The sequence below is a fragment of the Triturus cristatus genome, chromosome 3_2 (assembly GCF_964204655.1).
Source record: "Triturus cristatus chromosome 3_2, aTriCri1.1, whole genome shotgun sequence".
Classification (NCBI taxonomy): domain Eukaryota; kingdom Metazoa; phylum Chordata; class Amphibia; order Caudata; family Salamandridae; genus Triturus; species Triturus cristatus.
Window position 1 is genome coordinate 504,782,077 of NC_140584.1, and position 24,169 is coordinate 504,806,245.

At 50.2% G+C, this 24,169-nt stretch overlaps 1 protein-coding gene across 2 annotated transcripts in view; it reads right to left on the minus strand.

Annotated features, from left to right (window-relative positions):
- The window catches only part of GALNT18 (polypeptide N-acetylgalactosaminyltransferase 18), a 1,553,208-nt gene that overhangs the window by 276,399 nt on the left and 1,252,640 nt on the right, over window positions 1-24,169 (minus strand). For both annotated transcript variants that reach the window (XM_085648186.1, XM_085648187.1), the window contains exon 9: window positions 5,017-5,112. In XM_085648186.1, coding sequence (XP_085504312.1) covers window positions 5,017-5,112 — 96 coding nt within the window. The remainder of the gene's footprint in view (window positions 1-5,016; window positions 5,113-24,169) is intronic.

Below are 24,169 nucleotides of genomic sequence, written 5' to 3' on the forward strand. Positions count from 1 at the left end.
GGCAAAGCCCAGGGTGGGCCTGTCTGTGCCCATCAGCAGAAAAAGGAGGCCGTGCTGGGCCAGGTCCCTTGGTTTGTTTCATCTGGAACTTGCTGATTGTTTTTGGAGTACAGGGTGTGAATCCCTTTTCATCAACAAGGTACTTTTAAAAACAAGATATTTTTAAGTGTGTTTGTCTTCTCCTGGGTCCACCCATTTTGGCCAATTAGTCCACATTGTGCCTTACATAAAGGTACTAAACTTAAAGCTTGTAACATGGGCAAAAGGAAAACGGCCGCCTTGCAAGGGGGGCCCTCGGGCGGCTGCACGGCAGGAACCATTGACTCATTTTTAACTAGAGCAGCACATGCAATCACACAGGAGATAGCCCTGATGGAGAGAAGGCTTTTGTTGGAGGCAGTGAAATGTACCCAGGAGACAGGGATGTGAGGCGCATCTGCTCCACTAGTAGCAGTATTACTAGGGGGCCCCTCTCTTTCTAAAGAATCTAGAGAAACTTCCCTGGATCTTATACACAAGGTTACTCATTGGTGTAGTAAGAATGTGGTAAATAGCCTCAACATATCCTCTGATATCATTATGGCCAGAAGAGTGGCGTGGATAGGCTATCGGACAAAAAAATCGGTTAGGAGACTGTATAGTTGTCAATTTAAAAAAATCTGTGCAAGCCAAGTTGTTAGTGGGCTGTGCTTATAAGAGTAGTTCGATCTCTACAATTAGAACAGTCCCCCTACAATACTTCTATCCCCCCAGGCAGCCACTGGCTTCTGCCCAATGGCAGTTGCCTTCAAATCCAGTCAGGCCTGGCCACATAATTAATACAGATACAATTCTACCCATGAGCAACCGTTTTCAACACCTAGCAAGTCTTCAGGGCTTGGATGAAAATGACTGACTTAGGCAAGAGGATAAAATGACCCAGAGAAAAAATGTATTCTACACGGTTCCAAACACTCTAATTTTCCCAGCCCCTAGGCCGAAATGGGTGATAAATCTCCTGGTACTTCTTCCATATCAACTTTTCTGATGCTCCTAATGAGAAGGTCCTCTTGTGGAACATTGCAGGTCTTAGGTCAAAAAGGGGCAACTTATCTTGGGAAAACCTTCTTTCAATGTACCATGTCATCACCCTACAAGAAACGTGGGTGGTTAATGACTGTTTTTACTTAGACGGTTTAATTTCATTCTGTAAACATGCTATTCCTTCGAACATGGAAAGAGCCAGAGGGGGTCTGTTTTTAATGTGTTCACACATACTTTCTTGTAAGACCCGAATGCTTGAATGCCGATCACATCATGTGTTAGCAGTAGAGTTGTCCTTTAAGAATCGTCCTACCCTGCTAGTGGTAAATTTATACAACTCCTTTTCCAGAAACCATGAGTTAGAACACCTCCTAGACTTAGAGGATCTTTTGGAATGCTATGAGGAGGATGAATCATTTCACTATGACCTGATAATCCTACGGGATTTTAACATTCACCAGTGTCATTCAAATTAAATATTAATGTCGGACCAGGGGATTCCTTTTCTTCACCTAATAACTTTGGGCACACACCCTCAGGTATTTTTTTAGAAGGTCTTCTCTCAGCTCATAACCTACACTGCCTTCAACAAATAGATACGTTAGCTTCAGTACCTACCTATGCAGGGAACGGAAGGCCCAGTACCATTGATTACATACTACTGCCTGCACCACTAGCCTCGGCCATAGAGGAATTAACGGTCTCTTGGTCAGGTTTTAGTGATCATAATCCTCTCACACTTGTATGATCCTTTTCTGCCATTGAAACTGAGAAGGCAACTACCTGCATCACAAATAGAAATATTAGCACTAAAGATCAAGCCCGCAGGCTAAAGTGGGAAAGGATTGTCCCAGAAAGCTTCCTGGACAATCTATATACCGTTTGTGCCCCTGAGATCCAAGCATGCTTAGATCCCACTACGCATAGCAGAGTTAACTTAGAGGCGTTTGGGAAAATAATTAACCAAATATCACCTAACCTAACCACTGTGAGCAGAGTAAGATGCCCTAAGGCCAAAGATGGTTTGATGGTATATGCTCTACGACCCATAGGGAGCTTTTGCAGGACCTAAAACCCAGGAGCAGAAGAAAGGCATACAAATTAGCAGTCCAGGAGAGGAAGAAGCAGATAAGAGAGCAGGCTTGAAAGGCTCTAGGGCAAGCTAGTGTGTCGGTAGTTAACAATCCCTTTTTTTCTGAAACACCAAATTCCAATACTGACTGTATAATTCCGTCTGACCAATGGGTACAGCACTTCGGCCATATTTTCAGCAGTACTAATCTAGGAGACTCTGAGGATCATAGGGACGGTGGGCAAATCAGTGTACCCCTTTATTTTAGTATAGAAGAAGTCTACAATGCAATCACCTCCACATCTGGAGGAATGGCTCCGGGCCCAGAAGGGGTCCCAGCAGACTTATATAAGGCTGACCCAAACGTTTGGGCCAAGATTTTAGCACACGTTTTTAATGCAGCATGTTGACATGGTTTTCCCCCATCCTATGCTAGGGCAGTCATTATTCCCATTTTTAAAAAGAGCGCATGGGATGACCCTGCATGTTACAGGCTGATCTCACTTTTAGACTACACTGCTAAAATTATGGGCAAAGTGATACTAGATCACCTAACGGCATGGCTTGATCACTTAAATGTCATCTCCGATTTGCAGTATGGTTTTAGGCCGGGCAAACGGACCTTGGAACAATGTCTAAATTTACATTTAGTGATCGGAAAATATACCATCGCCAAGAAGGTAATTGTACATTTGGCTTTTATGGATTTGACTCAAGCCTTCGATTGTGTAAATAGGTCTAAATTATGGTTGATTTTAGGTGACATGGGCCTTGACGCAGAGCTGGTGGCTTTTTTACATACTACCCACGAAAACAACACAGCTGCGGTCAGATACAATAGACACGGCAGTTTGACGAATTCTTGGGCTGTGAAGAAAAGTTTGACGAATTCTTGGGCTGTGAAGAAAGGGGTGCGTCAGGATTGCATCTTGGCCCCCCAGTTGTTCACGCTTTATATAAATAAGCTATGGGACTCCTTAATCACTAGCTGTAAACACATCCCCAGGGCTGGTGCCAAGATGATCCCTGCACTCCTATATGCAGATGACACGGTCCTACTTGCTAGAACCGCCGTGGGACTCCAATTGCTTTCAGATGGTTTTTATAGTTTTTATGGACTCTTTAGACCTGACCACAAATTTTACTAAATCACACACCATGTCCATATGCCCCCAAAAGTCCTTAAAGGCAAAATTTTATTGTAAGGGGGCCGAACTAACCAAAGTCCCAACCTTCCCCTATTTGGGGGTACTTTTTGATGAGCCTGGGTCTTGGCGTGCACAAATTACACAAAAAAAGAACACTCCAACCAGAGCGACGGGGCTATACTGAATTTCGCTAAACAATTTGGGTCAAAACCCTTCCCCGCCCTGATGAAGATCTATGAAGAAAAGTACATCCCTATGGCAACCTGTGGCTGTGATATTTGGAGTTACAAGGGTGGAAAGGACATTTAGGGAGCTGAGGAGAAGTTCATGCATAAGCTTCTGGCAGTCCCGCCCACTACCCCGGCATTTCTGTTACATGAAGAATAAGGGATGGGCTATATTTTGGATCTGATAGTGGTAGCCCCTTTGTTGTGTTGGCTGAGAGTTTGGGCTTGTCTCATTACTAATTTAAACCAACTTATAATTACTGACTGTGTATCGCTGGAGGCTGTGCACATTCCTTGGTTAAAATACATAATGGATCTGACAAAATGGCTTGTCTGCCCAGACCTGTACCTGAGCCCTAAATCCTTGGGTAAATCAACAATCAGAACCATTAAACAACAGTTCCTGGACAAGCGCTAGGGGCTTACGGAGGAAAAGGAGCTAGCAAAGCCCACGGTGAGAAGGTATGTTACATTGCCCCAGTGCAAACAAGTTCAACCGAATCTGCTTGTCGTTGGTAATGTCTTTCATCGCTTTGTGTTGCATTTGGTTCCCTGGCTTCTGGCTGTCCCCCAAGGTTTTACAGAATCTGGTACACAAAAACTATGTTCTTGCAACAACTTCTCAATGCAGGATACCTTACATTTCACTTTCTTCTGTGACTATTATCTCTCATTGCAAAAGTGTTTATATTCCCATCACTCAGGGATTGTCATTTCATCCAAGTCAGGCCCGCTTTATTGAACCTCCAAATGCTATCTTCCCCTACGGTCTGTTTGGGGGTTGCACGTTTTTTAACAGGAGCCATTAGGCGTAGGAAAAAGTTGTTTTTATAGCAGCCACCTGTCTTTGCCTATTTTGACCCTAGGGCCCATCTCATGTTAGTATTGGTATTTTATGATATACTGTCTACTGCACTTGGCCTTAGCACTTTGCGCTTTATATGATGCTTTCCGTCTCATTTTATAACCTGAATTTTGCACTTTTATTGATATCAAGAATGTTCCTATTTTAATCCTTTTAAATGTTTTAAGGCTTGTTGATGAAATGTAACTTTTTAACATGTTTGCTTTTATGGCTTTGAGTTGCCGAATAAAGTACCTTTTGACTTGACTACAATCCACAGATTTTGTATCATTCCCATCTCAATAAATGTTCATATTTCAAGACATAACACGTGATTTAGCCAGTAAGAACATGTGGTCGCCTTTTGCCTGCAGAGCACACTGAGTATCCACAAGTGGGAGCATCATTTGTTACATGTGGTAAACATGATGTAGCTGCCATGAGCCTGAAACATCACACACGCCGAGGCCTTGCTTTGATTTGCCTCCAAGCAGAATAAATCGGCCACACTGCCCCAGATTGAGGCGCCAATTAATACACTGGTGATTTTGAAAATGAGGGACATGTGGATGTTCATGGAATCGCGAACAAATATCAGTGGGGGAAGCTGTGCCAGGGAGGACGCTGCCAGGTGTGCCAAGGCTCCTGTGACGTGCCACAGACAGACCAGCAGCAGCGTGCAAGGCGATTACTCTCACTGACCTGTGGTGTCATCCCATGGCAGATGTACATGATGGGAATATTGTCCGTGTCTGGTCCTTGGTCAAGGCACACGTCACTTTTCAAGGAATTCTGCAGCTTGGATGTAAAGAGGACAAACATGCATTAATTAATAACAGCAATTTACCAGTTTTTTCAAGTGTTTTCATTTGTATCACAAATAACTGAATGCTGTGAATTCTTAGTCTTAAGAATAAAACAAATAGGCATCAAAGATAGAACAACAGTCTAATGTCTGTTAATATGATACATTACGATGCCAAATCAATGGCTCTAACTCATTAAGGGGCATATCAACAAGGGCTTTATCTCTGCTTTTTTGGCTTTAAAAGCCAAAAAAGCAGAGATAAAACTAGCGCGCTATCAACAACAGGGTGCTAACACGCAAATTTGCATGTTAGCACCCTTTTACTCTACGCTTCCCCTTGGATCTCTAATGAGATGCAAAGGGGGCGTTCCAGAGTAAAATAATAGGAGAAATGTCGCTAAGCGACATTTCTCCTATTATCAAGAATGTCGCTAACCCTGTTAGAGACAAAAAAAGCAGCGCTAACCGCGGTTAACGCTGCTTTTTTACGTCTGCTAATTTTCAGACTTAGCCATGATATCCTATGGAAGGAGGATATCATGGCTAAGTTTGCCTGTCCCTATCAACAAGGTAACGTGTGATTATCGCTGGGTTTCCAGCGATAATCTCACGTTAGACTGTTAGCGCGTAGATTTTTATCGCTATTGAGATAAACGTTGCTAATAGCACGCTATCTCAGCGATAAAAATTCACGCTAGCCGGCGATAATTATCCTCACGCTAAGAGCGCTGAGCGATAATTATCGCCGGTTCTTGTTGATATGCCCCTAAGGTCGTAAAAAAAGAACTCCAATTGTCTTCCTTAGGTATAAACAAATAGATAGCTGGCTATCAAGAATTGTTTTAAAACTGCATAACTGTCTGTCGCAGCTGCATGTAATTACACAGTAGTAAACTCTATGCAAGGTGTATGGAGGAGGCAGAACAAGATGCGGTTTGCCTTGAAAGATGGCAATGCCCACCAGTTTATGAATGTGTTGACATTGACAAACCCCTGTCAGACCCTTTTCCATGCCTGAAAATGGTCCACATTAACTCCATGAAAGGTCTAGAATGTGTGGACACTTCCCTTCTAGGTTGAGAAGAGCAAAGGTTTCCCTCCCAGCTTCGTGGGGATCGGAACTTGCTTTTGGCGTAAAAGAATAGAAATACAAAAAAAAAGGTGTAATTTGCACAGTAGGCTGCTGTTACTCAAGGAGGAGGTGGTTTGTGAAAACAATTCTACATTAGAGAAATAGCAGATGTCACATGACAGTCCATTTACTATGCCTTAAAATCTATAGATAATGCAGTTTTATCGCCATATGACAGGGAATGTTTGTGAATTCCCAGAAGTTATAATTTCCACACCGATATTTAGGAGTATCTGTATAGGTATAAATGTTTGTCTGCTTTTGTGTGTCTAGCCCCATATGTCCTGACTTTTCTTGGAGTCAATGCATCATTTTGGAATTTCTTAACTGTGTTGATGTGTTTGTTGTTGCACACATGCCATTTATGACTTTTAAACTTGGTGGCTTTTAGCCAAACTGCCAAAGCTCAGCCAACGATTCTTTCCAGAAACCATTTTGTCTTACAAGGCACCATTTTTTTTAGCTTTTTGGAAGCTTAGTCACAACTTATTTCAGCAATGCTGCCTCATTCGCAATAGCCTAGCAATCCAGTTGTCAGAACCTCTTTAAGGGCGCTGGGTGCAGCAGGAGCTACTCGTTCTAACCGTGGACATTATGCAGCTGTCCGCAGCACACACAGTGCACCCTCCTAAGAGGGCAGCCCCTTAGTGTCACATTCAGCACTTGCATCCGCGCTCCACTCTTTGGGACTGGTGGCAGCCCCCCTTCCAGCGCTCCCCAATGCCTTTCTCGGGGCCAGGGGTTGGGGACAAATATTTATACCGGCCCAACCCAGCACAGCAACACAGTATTAATAGACGGCAGTTAGACATTTATGGGGGCCACAGTCACACCCCTGTTTCAGGTCCACCCTTGTCTTGGTTAAGTGGTAGAGGCACACTGAGCACGCATGAAAGGGCACGACACAGACCCTCCCCCTCTGGGGACATGTTAACAATGGGCCAGGGTTGGGGAGGGCTAGGCCTCCAGCCCCAGCCCAAGGGATACATTGGTAATTATCCATCCTTAGGGGTCCTATTTCTTGCCAGTGCTGATTACTTTACAGTTGAAGGCAAGCAGGTAAAGATAAAGGAATTGTGTTGGCCACAAGCAATACCTTATTAACAAACAGACTCATGACCTTGGAGATGATCACCTAAATGTAGCAGAAACTAGCCGGGCAGCCCCCCACCCCACATTTTAGTAATTTACCTTGGTGGTGTGCTGGGGTTGCATATGGTTACCAGTGAACCTTGAACCTGGGGCCTGGGCCAAGAGGGGTACACACAGGGTATAGACAACCCCTAATCGGGAAGGTACAAATGTGCACACAGGACTCCATAGAGTATATCACACAGGACTGTGATTAATAAGGAGAACAATAGCTCCAAACTGGAACCTAGAGGTGTGCTGATGAAATGCAAATGGCAGTCGTGGATAAAGATAACTTATTAACACCACAGCAGTTGTTTTAAATTAAGCCCCTGGGTGACGCCAGGTCCCAGGGGTATATAATAAAAATAGGAGGGGGGCTTTTTGAAGCTTCAAGGACCGCCAACTCACTGAGGCTTTATTTAAAATTGAATGTGGGGACCACGGGGACCCCACGGCAGCCCAGAGGACTGCCACCTCCCTGGGGTGTAATTGAAATTAAATGCGGGGGAACCACGCATACTCCCGCAGCCCCAGGGAACACTACCTCCCAATAGCTTTACTTGAATTCAATTTGAGGGTGCTTTGTGGACCACCACCTTCCCAAGGCACTTTAAGATCCACCTTTCCAAGCCACTTTAAGATCTATATGCGGGTGGGTCCACTTGGCCCGCATGTGGACCACCACCTCCCCGGGACAAAATGGAAGAAAAGAGGAGGGCTCCGCGGCCTGCTCCTGGAGCCATAAATGGTCCTTAGGACCGCCACCCCCCAGGACTGGCTTCTGCTATGGCTTGGCAGGAGCTTTACCATTTTAAATTTTTGCTATGACTTGGCAGGAGCTTTATTGCTTTAAATTTTATATTTTAAAACAATATAAATAAAGGCGGGACCTCAGGGATGGGGCCCCAAGGTTGAAATCGACCGGGGTAGGGGGGCTGCTCAGCCCTCCTCCACCATTCAAAAATGTTACCTGGGGCAGAAATTACCACGAGGCCCCCTCCCCTCATAAATAAATTGCGCGCTACTAGTTGGTGGTTAAAGTCCCCTTGGATGCTGAGGGACCTTGGGGGAAAGGTACTCCTTCTGTTACCTTTAGTAAGTCCGACACAGCAGGATTGCTGAGAGGTCTTTGGAGACTGCACACCCTTTCTCCACCACTCTGCAAACATGCCTCCTTGCATACTACTGGTTGGGGGATGAAGTCCAGTTTACTCATGAGGGTTCTTGGGGGCTAACTATCCCTCCTGTTACCTCCAGTAAGTCTCACACAGTGGGATTGCTGCAAGGTTATCGGATGCCACAGTCCCTTTCTCCACCACTCTGCAGACGCACCTCCTGGCACACTACTAGTTTGGCGATGAAGCCCCCTGGCTCATGAGGCTCCTTGGGGGTCAACTGCCCCCCCTGTTAACTCCAGTAAGTCCCACACAGCGGGATTGCTGAAAGGTTGTCAGAGGCCACGCCTCCTTTCTCCACCACTCTGCAATCATGCCTCATGGCGCACTATTGGTTAGGGGATGAACTCCCCTTGGCTGCTGAGGGTCCTTGGTGGCCAAGTACTCTGCCTGTTACCTCCAGTAAGTCTGACACAATGGGATTGCTGAGAGGTCTTCAGAGTCCAGAAAATAAATATGGTGATACCTGCCACTATGTAATCTATATAACAAAATAACACAGACATTGGGTGATGTCATCAGGGATGTCATCAGTGATGTCATCAATGATGTCATTTGAGATGTCATAAATGATGTCATACAACAGGACAATGGGTGATGCAATAAGTGCGGCCATTAGCAGTGCAAGGGGACTGGTGAATTTCATTTTTTAGTTCAAAACATTCGTGTCTACAATAGAACAAATAGACGGGCTTCCTTTCAGTCTCGCATTCAAGATAGATTACTCTCCTGCTTTATAATCTATCTTGAATCCAAGACAGCGAGTAAGTCCCTCAATGTACTTTTTTAAGACTCAGGAGTGCACCAACAATTGCATCACTGCCACCGTGACCACGGACAGAAGCAGGCGGTTCATTCAACAGAAGGCACACTGTTAACCCAAATAACAAGGTAGCCACAGTGCACCACCAGGAGAAAGGCATACAGAATATTCAAAAGATCTATCAAGGAGCATGATTGTGTCCCTCAGATTATCCACTATGCCCTGAGGAACAGCTTCGAGAAAACAGCAGGCCCAATGTTCAGGTCGAAATGCATCGATGTACTATAAAAGTGGCCAAGGGGCGCACATTCCCATGAAAGATTTTATTTTTATTTATTTTAGATGTTTTATATAGCACTGGTTGGACCCAGAGATATCAGAGCTTTACATGGGTAAGAAGGTGGTCATGGTATAAAACAATAATTCAACAGCATAGAAAACCAACAAGTTAACAAACTAGAAACAGCTAGAGTTTACATAAATCAAATAAACAGATAGAAAGCGTGGGTGCTATATACACAAGTAAGACATGGAAGTGGGAAATCAGATTTTTATATAGTGGTATGGGAAGGAGAAAGGCATGACGGGCAGCAGGGAGTAGGAGGTTGGACGTGAGAAAGGGAAGAGGGAAGAAGAGGGGGAAGGTTGGTAGGAGGGTGTAGTGGGAGGGGGTGGGAATGACTATGAGAGGGAGCGGATGACAGCAGTGGGTAGGGAGAAAGATGAGCTTAGTAGAGGAAGGGGAGGGGGGAGGAGAGAGACAGTAAGAAAGAAGGGGGAACAGAAAAGGGGAAAGGGAGAGTTCAGGGCGCTGCTTAAGACCCCCAATACTTATTGAGGAGGTGCATTTTGAGGTCTTTTTTGAAGCTGGTGTAGGAAGGGTTGCATCGTAGGTCTTTGGGGAAGGCATTCCAGATGTTTGGGGCATTGCAGAAGAAGGAGCTGGATTGAGTGGATTTCTTTTTTTGCAGGGGAGGGACTAGGAGGAGAGCCTTGGTGCTTCTCATGGGTCGTGTGCTGCCCGCTTTGCAGAGTTTGTTGGCGAGGTATGGCGGTGTATTTTGATGGAGGATTTTGTGTGTAATGCAGCCAGTTTTGTAGGCTGACCTATCTTCGATGTGGAGCTATTTACCTATTACTCACTAACGACCCTGAATTGCGTGAACAACGTAAGACCACATTGGCTGAATTCCATGAGGAGGCTGCCAGTGAGGTCAAGCATATGGACAAGTATGCTTTCACTGGAGCTTACGGAGAGTCTGATCGGCCTGGCTCAGTGCTGGTGCAATGGCCCGCCACCGGCTTGACTGTGGAGGTATTGTCGAATTGGAAGGAGATGATGGGTTGGTCCTGATGGACCGTTCTGCTATTAATGCTAAGTTTCACTCTTATTATCAGGAGCTGTATTGCTCTAAACCCGCCCACAGTGATGATGATATCTCTAACTATTTACAATACATACAGCTCTCCTGGTTACAGAACTGGCATCGCGAGTTTTTGATGCGGCCCGTTGAGGCAGCGGAGGTTCGCCTCACTTTGGGATCGATGTGTGAGGGCAGTGTCCCTGGGCTTGACGGTCTTACGGTCATATTCTAGGGCTTCAGCGCTCTTCTAATTCCACATCTTATATCTTTGTTTTATGAGATGGCCGCAGACGGTATAATGCCTCCCTCCATGCGTGAGGCGTTGATCATTACTTTGTTGAAACCCAATAAAGACCCCAAAGGTGCCCCTCTTATCATCCGCTCTCAATAATCAATGTGGACACTAAGATGTTCGCGAAAATCTTGGCGAATCATTTGTCGCCGCTTCTCCCTCAGCTTATAGGTCCTGAACAAGCTGGGTTCATCCCGGGTTGCACGCTCTCACAGAACCTCTGCCCGGTATTTGGGACTCTGCAGCATGTCCGCCCGGAGATTAAGGGCGCCGCGTTTTTTTTAGATGCTTAGAAGGCTTTTGATTCGATTGAATGGAAATGTATGTATGCTGTGTTGCGTCGAATGGAGGTCGGTGAGGTTTATTTGCAACTGGTCTCGGTGCTATATAATTCTCCAGTGGCTCGGGTGCACACGGGTGATGTGGTCTCTGTCCCGTTTCCAATCTTGTGGGGTACTAGGCAGGGGTGCCCGCTGTCCCAGTTGTTGTATGCAGTAGCTGCTGAGCCCCTGCTGCGGGCATTACGTGAATATCACGGGCATAGAGGACTTCGTTTTCCTCATTACAATCTCATTACCTCTGCCTACATGGATGATTCGCTTTTATATATTAGAGATCCTGAGATCCATCTATCACCCGTGATACATGAGGTGCTGCGCTTTGGTGGTCTTTCTGGCCTAAGGATTAATTGGGATAAATCCATATTGTTTCCACTGACACCTTCCACAGTGCAGTTTCCGCTTGATTTCGCACTACAATGGACCACTGAACCGGTGCGCTATCTGGGCATTCAGGTCCACTCTGATGCTGATGAGGGGATTAAAGCTAATTATGGTAAAATGATCAATAAGCTTGGCAATGATATAGACAGATGGATACGACTCCCATTGTCTTTGGCCGGTAGAGTTTCTTTGATGAAAATGGTTGTGCTCCCTCGCCTGCTTTTTCTTTTTATTAATATACCCATAGTGGTGCCTCACCATCTGTTTCGTGAACACCGTTCCCTGATGATCAAATTGGTGTGGGCTGGAAAGTCCCCTAGAGTCGCTGCCGGTGAACTGAATGCCCCGAATTTTGAGCTGTATTACAGGGCCTCGCAGGCCTCTCATGCATACAGCTGGGTGCATGGGCCCCATGATTTACCTCATCTTCATATCAAGAGGGTTGCCGCTGCCCCGCACTCCCTGCCTCGCTTCCTAACGCAAGCCCCAATGAGACGCTGCAGTATACTGGACTCGATCAATTCCGTTGTTCATGCGTGGAATGCTCTGCTCAGTATGTATGACGGGGCGCAATTATATTCACCTCAAATGCATGTTGAATGGTGCCAATGGTTTGTGCTTAGTTCGGAAAAAGGGACCCTGGACTCCCTCACCAAATTACGCATACAGAACATGGGTGACCTCTTCAAGCATGGACGGGTGGGTACGTGGGAAGAAGTAGCAGGCGCAGATAATGTGCAATCAGCACTGACAAAATTCCACCGTTTCAGAACCCGGCACGCTTTACGGGCAATGCTAGGAGAAGAATTACAGGAGCCCTTGGTCATTCCTCCTTTGATGGTTCTCTTGAGCGCTCAGTCCCGGTGTAAGTTCATTTCCAAGGTTTACTCCTCGGCCCTGAGCACAAAGACTCCCTCCCCTAGCAGGGTTAGACAAGCCTGGAAGCTATATATTGGCGTTCCTATTACAGATGACATATGGTTCTACTGTTGTGAGGTTACCTGTAAGATCTCTATTAATGGTCGTCATCAGCTCGCCCATTTTAAATTCTTAAATAGAGTTTATCACTCCCCTCTACGTCTGTTTGGATATGGACTGCGAGACGCTGATAACTGTGAGCGGTGTCACATGCCGCATGCTGGTTTTTTTCATCAGGCGTGGCAGTGCCCACAGGTACAACATTATTGGGGAACAATATTCCAGAAGCTGAACGACATACTTGGTCTATCCCTAGCTCCAGATCCCCTGCTGGCGTTTGTTGGTTATACTAAACTCCTTAAGAAAAATGTACGTAAGCTGGTGGCGATTGGCCTACTCCTTGCCAAGCGTCGGCTGGCGATGCATTGGATGAGAGGCCCTGTGCCCACTGTGGCAGAGTGGGAACACAATATTGTCTACTGTAATACCCAATCTGATGTTTATAACAAAATGTTCCCTCCTTGTAACCGCCCGAAGAGTTTTTGGGGTATGTTTGCTCAATATCAAGCCGCACAACTAGCCGCAGCAGATACTACTGTAGACTAGGTATTGATTGTGAGTAATCTCCGTAAATCAATATCTTAGACTGTTTCCGCATATAAATTGTTTCATCCTATGATGTTCTCATGTCCCTTAGCATCCTGTATAACAGAACTGTCCCAGCCGAACCACCCACTTGTTAGTTTTTTATCTCTTCAATTGTCATGTCACTCGTGCCTCATCTGCCCTCCCTCTAAACGCTCCCATGCATTGTATCGATATTGTTAAGTTTACATTTGCTTTCGATGTCAGTGATCTACACTCGTGTTATTTCTTTTACTTTTGGATTATTGTATGTATGTTGATTTTAATTGTGTCTTAAAAAAGAAATAAAATACAATAATACATTTTTTTTTTAAAACAAACTCACCGACCTGTCCCCTCTCTCTCCCCTTTTGCACTGACCCCCTTCTCTTCCCATGCCCACTGTCACTGCGTACATCACTACATACTCTTACCCCTGCCCCTACCTGCCTTTCCCACCCGTCACCCCTCTAAAGCTGACCTCGCTCTCGACCTCCATCCCCTAATAGCCCACACTGCCCTCTCTCAACTCTCTCCATCACTTCACTGACCCAACATGCCCCCCCCTCAACCAGATCCACATCCCTCATGACTCTACTCTCTCCACACATGGCCCTAACTCTTGGTCTATTCTCTACCCCCCTAATCTCTCCAAAAATGCAAAAAAACATTTTAAACACAAACTCCTCATCCGAAACCCTGAAACACCTAGGTGCCGATCACGATCCGGTAAAAACCGGGTACGAACCGTCGGACGGAGCATAATCTCCGTCCGACGCGTACCCGGTCGTCAATTTTTACAAACAAGGAATCACGATTCGCCCGGGTACACCATTACCGTACGAATCGTAAAAAAGCCCGACCGAACCAAAAAACACCAACCAATGCGATCCGGGAAAGCGCCGACCTGACGTCGGGACGCTCGCAGCCAGCCATTCACGACCCAGGAATCACGATTCGCACCGACGTCACCCCGCACGGTGAATATTTTGCGGCAGCCAAAAACTGCCGGGAAATCAGGACGACGCGAACAAGGACCACCAGTACGCGACGGACAGACGACGACGCGAACAAGGAGGACCAGTACGTGACGGACACACAGGACGACGCCACCAAGGAGGACCCGTACGCGACAGGACGACGCGATCAAGGAGGACCCGTACGCGACAGGACGACGCGAGCAAGGAGTACCAGTACGCGACGGACAGACATGGACCCGAACCTACGAGTCATCCCTGCCCTCATAGCAGTCCACCTCCTCTACAGGTTACGACGCAGACGCCGCAGAAGGTCAGAATAACTAAGGGAGGGGGGAAAGTGGGGTGGGGTGGGGGTGGCAGGACCAGGGCAGGCCACAAAACAACCACATAAGTCACACACCACACATGGCCTGGACATACCTGACTCCCATGCCCTGGTCACCACGAGGGGGTGGGGGCGTGTCCTGATAAGCCAGCGACCGCCACAACGGAAGTCCGTCACCACGCGAACCGGCAACACAACCAGACAGGTACGTCCCGTACCCACGCCTGAAGAGCGTGGGTACGAGTCGGACCACGCCCACACACGTCACCCCAACAATGGCGGGACGGATCGCACCCACGTGGCAAAGGCCTGGGTACGGCCCGCACAAGCATCACATAGCGTGGGCACGGATATGTACGGACCCTACCCCCACCCGCGTATGCATGGAGCGCACCCCCATGCCAACAGTGTAAGTACGACTCGAACCCTCACCCGCGTATGCAAGGAGCGTACCCCCCAGCCCAACAGTGTAAGTACAACCCGTACCCCCACCCGCGTATGCATGGAGCGTACCCCCCAGCCCAACAGTGAAAGTACGACCCGTACCCCCACCCGCATATGCATGGAGCGCACCCCCCATGCCAACAGTGTAAGTACGACTCGAACCCTCACCCGCGTATGCAAGGAGCGTACCCCCCAGCCCAACAGTGTAAGTACGACCCGTACCCCCACCCGCGTATGCATGGAGCGTACCCCCCACCCCAACAGTGTAAGTACGACTCGAACCCTCACCCGCGTATGCAAGGAGCGTACCCCCCACCCCAACAGTGTAAGTACGACCCGAACCCCCACCCGCGTATGCATGGAGCGTACCCCCCATGCCAACAGTGTAAGTACGACCCGTACCCCCACCCGCGTATGCATGGAGTGTACCCCCCACCCCAACAGTGTAAGTACGACCCGTACCCCCACCCGCGTATGCATGGAGCGTACCCCCCACCCCAACAGTGTAAGTACGACCCGTACCCCCACCCGCGTATGCATGGAGCGTGCCCCCCACCCCAACAGTGTAAGTACGACCCGTACCCCCACCCGCGTATGCATGTAGCGTACCCCCCGGCCCAACAGTGTAAGTTCGACCCGTACCCTCACCCGCGTATGCATGGAGCGTACCCCCACCACACCAGTGTAAGTAGACTCGTACCCTCACCTCGAATGCATTGAGCGTACCCCCACCGTGTATGTTCCAAGCGTACATATCCTGAAATCGGAGGTGTGTGTGCAGAGTCCACCCAGAAGTGCCCTGAGACAGGAGGGGTGGGTGCCTATCACTCCCAGCATTGCCCTGAGACAGGAGTGGTGTGTGCAGAGTCCTTCCAGCAGTGCCCTGAGACAGGAGGGGTGGGTGTGGAGTCCTCCCAGCAGTGCCCTGAGACAGGAGGGGTGGGTGCAGAGTCCTCCCAGCAGTGCCCTGAGACAGGAGGGGTGGGTGCAGAGTCCTCCCAGCAGTGCCCTGAGACAGGAGGGGTGGGTGCAGAGTCCTTCCAGCAGTGCCCTGAGACAGGAGGGGTGGGTGTGGAGTCCTCCCAGCAGTGCCCTGAGACAGGAGGGGTGGGTGCCTATCACTAACAGCAGTGCCCTGAGACAGGAGGGGTGTAACACATGTGTGTGAGGCCAGAATTATCCACAGGCATACTGGCTACAAGGGAACATGTCCCCATGAACTCATGTCAACAGACTCCACACACAAGTACAGTGATCACCAAGGATGGCACGATTGTTGCAGGTGGAGACATGGCCCTGCATGCATGGCCAAAGTAGAAGGGCTCCGTCACACACACAGCTCATGTAGACACAGCTCTGCGCTAAACATTGGGAACACCCTGCAGGGGAGAAAGCTGGGTACACAGAGGAAGGAATACACCCTGGGACAAGTGCACCATGCAGTAACTGCTTACATGAACAAAGAAAGTTAGCCAACACCTTGTGATGGCACACAGATCACAGGGTCCCACCAATGAGCAGTACACTACTACATATCCCACACACCCAAACCCTTACACACCACCCAAAACCATGTAGCAGCCCCACCAACACCAACACCAGCATAGCAGTAGTGTGACAATGAAAACAAAATTAAGCTTTATTCAGCATGAGCACAATGTCCGTGGATCGCAGGTAGTTCAATCTTCACAAAGCCCATAGGGCAGTCAATGATTCTCAGCTGGATGGGGGACACAGTGGTATGCGTGTCCCCTACCTTGCCTGCACAGTCAAATGGCATCGTCTTCCACACTGCTGAGGGCATCAGGGGGGGGGGGAAGCAACAGGCACCGCAGGGACATCAGGGCAAAGGGGCGGCGTTGTGGGTGCCGGGATGGAGGACTCCACCACAGGGGGTGGGTCAGTGCCAAAGGCGGAGGCCAGGATGGCACTACACACCTTTGCAAGGTCCTCCAGGGAGTCCCCTGCACCCGGAGGGACCTCAGGCCCCAAGGAGGGGGGGGGTCAGAGGGATGGGTCGCAGCGCCACCGGGGGAGGGTGGAGACAGGGGAAGAGACTCAACCACCCTGACCGGGGACCTCCTTGACCGCTTGCGTGGTGGTGTAACTGTGGGGCTCAGGGACAGAGCGGCCATGAAGGAGTCCTTGGGGGAGATGTGGCCAGGAGAGCTGAGGGGAGGGGATTTGGAGGGAGTGGACTGGGTGGAATGCGGACTCCCACTATGGCTGCGTGTCACACGTTTGCCCCCCGACCCAGTGGGTGTGCCTACCTCACCCTGTGTGTGCGTGTCAGGAGGAGTGCGGTGGACCTTCCCTGCTGGTGTGGTGCCCGTGTCCGTTGATGTGGGTGCATGCCGACGTCTGGGTGTACGTGGGACAGGCATGGGAGTGGGAAGTGTGGATGGGGCAGGGGTAGGTGGGGGGAGGTCGCGCTGCAGGAGACCCACTGCTGCAGTCAGTGTGGAGTCTATGGACCTCAGCAAGTTGCGTTGGTCAGCCTGCGATGAATGAATGCCCTCCAAGAAAGCCTCGATGTTGGTGAGGGTTTTGCCGTGGGCATGGAGGACATTAAGGATCGCAGCCTGACCAACCTGCAGTTGCCGCTGGATGTCCACAGACTCTGCATTGGCGGCAGCAGTGGAGACAGGGGCAGGGGGTGCGGTGCCTGGCAGGAAGGAGACATGCTGTGACCGGGCACGCTGGGAAGGGACACGAGCAAGTGGGAGGTGGCTGGTGGAAACTGAGGGGGCGGTGCGAGGTGTTGTTCCGCTGTCAGCTGCTGGTGCAGCCTCCGCCCACTCGGAGACATCCTCCTCGGACCTGTCAGCTTCGTAGTCTGATGTGCCAGTCGACAGGTCCTCGGCCACACTCTCCTCCGCCTCTGTCCCACTCGATGTGCCAGACCCGATGTCACGGCTGGCACTGGTGCTCGGTCCCTCCGCCTGGTCTGTGTCCATGTCTCCCTCTGTGTCCCCCGACGATGCTGTGGGCAGGGTGGAGAGACAGAAATTAATCAGACACCTGTACACATCTGTCACATGAGTCCAATCTACATAGGTAACATTGCATGGCCTGAAAAGGAAGATCCCTAACATCTACTGAACAGGGTACCGATGTAGGGCATGAAACACACAGTTGGTTGAGCCACCATGCCACTGAAATACCATGGAGAGCATGAGACAATAGTTAAACACAGGAAACGGAGTCTGACATAGCACCCAGGCCCTGGGGACAATCCAGCACTGCATCTGCACCACACAGCGTTGGCGAAAATACCGATGACCAGGGAGCATATCCATGAACTTGAGACACATGCTGCATAGGTAATGCTGAGAACATGCACAACATGACTCGGTCACTGCACATTGCGTGTGTGTCCAGACACATCACACACTGCCCAGACCCAGCAACTGGAAATCAGGAGTTAACACATAGGCATTGCCCGCCCCAACAAGACCCTACACGAGGCAAATTGTTGTGACACAGGTGGCACCAACATCTCATAGTCTGGGTGATACACACAGGGGCAGGCAAAAAGCAAGATTGGACGCCAAACAGCCAAGGTGCGCCTGTACAAATAATGAGGTACCAGTGCCCATCCTCAGATGAGTATAAAAAGACACACAGGCACTGGCAACTGTGAGTATGAAGAAGGACAATCAGGTCAGGCTGCACAGTGGACACCTGTACAAAATAGCACGTCTATATACATGGTGACAGGGGACAATGGCACAGAGCACAACCTACGCTGTGGACACTGAGATTGGCCACATTTATGATGACACATACACCACTGAGGAAAAGGTGCCCCAGGGGACAGTAGTGGGCACGCAACTACATGCTACTGAATGGTAATGACTGCAACACACGTCACCATCCCTGCACTATGTGTATCGCACACTCATGCACATCATGTCACAGGCCACTACATAGGACATGCGCGCTGTAAGGCATGACACATGAGAGACCAACTCCCATGTCTGGAGTCAGCATCAGTGCCAACTGACATGGAACCCACATGCAGTGAACTTGACAGTGCACAGGCAAGGTCCCACAACCTGTTACACACCACCCCCACACATGATGCTACAGTCATTGTTCTCGTGGACAAAGCGCCAGCCTACATTACCTTGTGAAGGAGTGACTACACACAGACCAGGGAACACATTGCAAGGAGGGGAAGGGTGGCAGGGGCACAGCGCTATACTGGGGCAAACAGGATCTGCACAGCACCTTTAAACCCTGCCAGTGAATTCATGCTACTGTGCCCTTACAAATGCCGGTGACACACAACAAACACACATGTACCTACCCCCTTCCGGCTGCTGCATCGCCTGTAAGCGCCTCTCCAGGTCTGGAAAGACCACCGGCAGCACACGCCTGTGGAGGTGGCTCAGACGGCGGCGGCCGCGGTTCTTGTGGCTCTCAGGTGAGTCTCCCAGCAGGAGCCGTGCAATCCTCCGCGTCCAGCACCGGATATCCTGCCAGCGTTTCCTCACCTGGGGCAGGCTCCGCCTCCGACCATCCACACCCCTCACGGCACTGACGGCGGTCAGCCAGATCTGCTCCTTGGCAGTGGCGCCTACCTGTGAGGAGGAACAAGTGACACCACATCAATACACCAGCCACATGTCACAGAGAGACATATGGGTACAAATTAGCTGGTTACAACAAGGCATGTCATGCAGCCAACGCATTGCACCTTTGTCATAGGGACATCATCCCCTGGTGAGGGCAAAAGCAGTACGTGCCACAGTGGGTACACAGGTGGAATGATGGCAATGTCACAATCAATGATCAAGGCTCACACTGTGCATCACACCCACCCCTCCTGTCTCAGGGCACTGCTGTGAGTGATAGGCCCCCACCCCTCCTGTCTCAGGGCACTGCTGTGAGTGATAGGCCCCCACCCCTCCTGTCTCAGGGCACTGCTGGGAGTGATAGGCCCCCACCCCTCCTGTCTCAGGGCACTGCTGGGAGTGATAGGCCCCCACCCCTCCTGTCTCAGGGCACTGCTGTGAGTGATAGGCCCCCATCCCTCCTGTCTCAGGGCACTGCTGTGAGTGATAGGCCCCCACCCCTCCTGTCTCAGGGCACTGCTGTGAGTGATAGGCCCCCACCCCTCCTGTCTCAGGGCACTGCTGGGAGTGATAGGCCCCCACCCCTCCTGTCTCAGGGCACTGCTGGGAGTGATAGGCCCCCACCCCTCCTGTCTCAGGGCACTGCTGGGAGTGATAGGCCCCCACCCCTCCTGTCTCAGGGCACTGCTGGGAGTGATAGGCCCCCACCCCTCCTGTCTCAGGGCACTGCTGGGAGACATCAGGCACCCCCCCCCCTGGGATCCCCTCGACAGTACATGGCATGTGTGTTACACCTGGACGCAATGGCAGAAGTCACAGTCACAACATAGGGACAGTCTGTGGCAGTGGCCTATGCACTCACCTGATACCCTGGTCGCCCATACAGCATGGAGTACTGTGGGAGGATCACATCCAGCAGAGCCATGTTCTCCTCCAGGGTGAATGGCTGTGTCCTCTCCACAGCCCTTGACATGGTTCCAGGGAATCAGTAGCAGCAGCTGGGTCGACGAATGCAAAGATGTGCAGGCAAGTGCTCCCTCATGGGACCTGGCTGCCTTATATGTGCCCTTCTGCCCAGTCTCATGCACAGGAGTACAGAGTGATTGGTCACTCACATTTGCATCCTATGTTTCCACCAATCCCTTCAAACCTAGCAGTCTGTGGGTTCTCTATCAGTTTCATTCTCCTGCATGATGTCAGCCCCACAAACACATTGCAACAAAGTAGAAGAATTCCAACTGACTTCTGCTGTGCACCTTCCAGAACAATTTCGAATTTTGAACTTGGTCTCCATGACAACCAGCATGCATGTAGGCCTTAATACTTGTCCCCTATGTAATTTGGAGCATCACACACAGGTACGGTGCGTTTCGGGGCCCTAGGGCACCCCAAATGCATGGCAACGGCCCGTACATGCATGCCTACGCTCTCCATCACTATGGGTCTGCACGCGTATGCGTACCCGTAGTGTTACGGACCGTACACACGCATGTACGCTCTCCATCACTATGGGTCTGCACGCGTATGCGTACCCGTAGTGTTACGGACCGTACACACGCATGTACGCTCTCTATCACTATGGGTCTGCACGCGTATGCGTACCCGTAGTGTTACGGACCGTACACACGCATGTACGCTCTATATCACTATGGGTCTGCACGCGTATGCGTACTCCTAGTGATAGTGAGCGTACATGCGAGTGTACGGTCCGTACCACTACGGGTACGCATACGCGTGCAGACCCATAGTGATAGTGAGCGTACATGCGTGTGTACGGTCCGTAACACTACGGGTACGCATACGCGTGCAGACCCATAGTGATAGTGAGCGTAGATGCGAGTGTACGGTCCGTACCACTACGGGTACGCATACGCGTGCAGACCCATAGTGGTAGTGAGCGTACATGCGTGTGTACGGTCCGTAACACTACGGGTACGCATACGCGTGCAGACCCATAGTGATAGTGAGCGTAGATGCGAGTGTACGGTCCGTACCACTACGGGTACGCATACGCGTGCAGACCCATAGTGATAGTGAGCGTAGATGCGAGTGTACGGTCCGTACCACTACGGGTACGCATACGCGTGCAGACCCATAGTGATAGTGAGCGTAGATGCGAGTGTACGGTCCGTACCACTACGGGTACGCATACACGTGCAGACCCATAGTGATAGGGCCGTACACACGCATCTACGCTCACTATCACTATGGGTCTGCACGCGTATGCGTACCCGTAGTGCTACGGACCGTACACATGCCTGTACGCTCACCATCACGATGGGTACACATACGGCAGCACTCCCACAGTGATTTGGGAACATGCACAGGCCCTCTCAGCAGCAGTACGGCGGTTTTTACACATCACTGTGGTGATAGGCGACACACATGTAGGAATAGGGCGGACATACTTGTCCATGGATGGACATACTTGTCCAGGAATGGACATCAAGGCATCGTCTGTGCATTACTACATGTGTGGGGCACAGGTGTCACAGGCTGTGATGTGGAACATGCCTCCTGAGTGGAGAAGGCACCAGATGTATGATGAGATGTGTACATGTGTACTGTGTGAGGGTGCAATGTGTGCCAGGCATGCCCTTGACTCCTTTGACATGTGTGCATGTGGGACTGCGCACTTGGGGTGAGCGTCACTGGCATGGCACGGACACCAACACACGGAAGTGTCCCATGATGCCCGGTACAGGGGTCATGACACATGACTTGTCACTACCCACAGTGCACAATGTGACTATGTCATATATGTGTCCGGGATTTACATCAGGTTGATGTTGTAGCACCCTCAAAAGCTGCAGCCGTTGCAGCAACCAACATGTGGCTGTGTGTAGATTGTCATTGCACACTGTTCCCAACACCATGCCACATGTGTCATCGGATGTGAGGTGCACATGTATGCATGGGACACGGAGTAGCGTGACAAGGCCATGTCAGCAAACTCACAAGGAATGTGTGGTGAGTCATGACATGTGCACCTTCATGGCAAGGTGTGTGGGCTGGACTAGTGTAATGTCATGTGACCTGTGGCTCCAGTGTCCCGCTACCAGTCTCTGCAATCGGCATCACACTTCTGCTGATGTGTGGGTGTATGTCACTCATGTCTTGCGTCGGGCAGTGCACTTGCACTGGGACACAGCTATTTCCATGGCGTGGCATGGGGAGGTTCTCAATCACCGTGTGTAGCTGGGTCTTGGAAGGAGTGTCACCTTGCATCCATACGTGTCCTGGGCATGTAGCACATGCCTGACTCCCTATGTGGCATGTGTGTATTGCCAGATTTACATGTGCTCAGTAGACATGAGTTGTTCTCGTAGTGCACTCACTCTTCCTTGTCACTTCCAAATTACTGCAGAGCGCCTCCTGTTGCCCGAAGAATTCCAGACTTGGCTACCATGCAGGAGAATGACAGGATCCGGCTCTACCGCTTCACCCAACCGTTGATTCTGGAGCTGACGGCGAGACTGGCACCACACCTGCAACCGCAGCACAGGTATCCTACGGCACTGACACCCCAGCTGAAGGTAATGGCTGCCCTACATTTTCTGGCCACGGGTACCTTCCAAAATACCATAGCTCATGTTGGTGGCATGTCCCAGAGCATGTTCAGCGGTGTGCTGCATGATTTCTTGGAGGCCATGTTGATTCACCTGGATGACTTCATCAAGTTCCCAACCCCTGAACAGATGACTGAGGTCAAGCGTGGATTCTATGCCCTGGGAGGGATGCCCCATGTCATTGGGTCCATAGATGGGACACATGTAGGTTTGGTACCACCACACGCACGGGAGGTGGCGTACCGCAATCGGAAGCACTACCACTCCATCAATGCCCTTGTGGTGTGTCTGTCCAATATGGTGATTTCACATGTCTGTGCTCGTTTCCCAGGATCAGCACACGATGCCTACATCATGAGGCGTAGCGGGATGCCTGATATGATGATGCAGCTGCGCAACGAACGGGCATGTGTTGTTGGTGGGTACAGTCTGTCTGTCCTGTATTCTGTATAGCCGACCAGCACGACCGCTACACCAGTTCTAACGATGTCCATGTGCTTCCCATGTAGGGGACGCTGGCTATCCCAACATGCATTGGCTGCTGACACCTCTCCGCAACCCCATCACGCCGGCCCAGCTCCGCTATAACACCACCCATGGCCGGACAAGGCGAGTGATAGAGAGGACGTTTGGCATGCTGAAGAGCCGATTCCGGTGCCTCCACAAGACCGGCGGTGCACTCCCTTATGCCCCGGCGAAGGTCTGCAAGATCTTCATGGTCTGCTGCATGCTGCACAACATGGCAGTTGAAAGAGCTGTGCCACTCATCCTGAATCAACATGACGAGGACCATCCACCCGTGGAGGACGAAGGGCTTGGCAATGGGGCTAGTGATGTGGAGGATGTGGAGCCGCAAGAGGACATCCGGACTCGGCTCATACGCGACTTCTTTGCTTAGTGGTGAGTACCAGGGTCTGAGTGTGCACACATTGGTCCCCGTGTGGCATGCGTTGTGATGTGTGTCTCCACCTGCATGTATGGCACGTGGGTCAGAGGTGTGTGTGGGTGTGTCACTGGAGTGATGG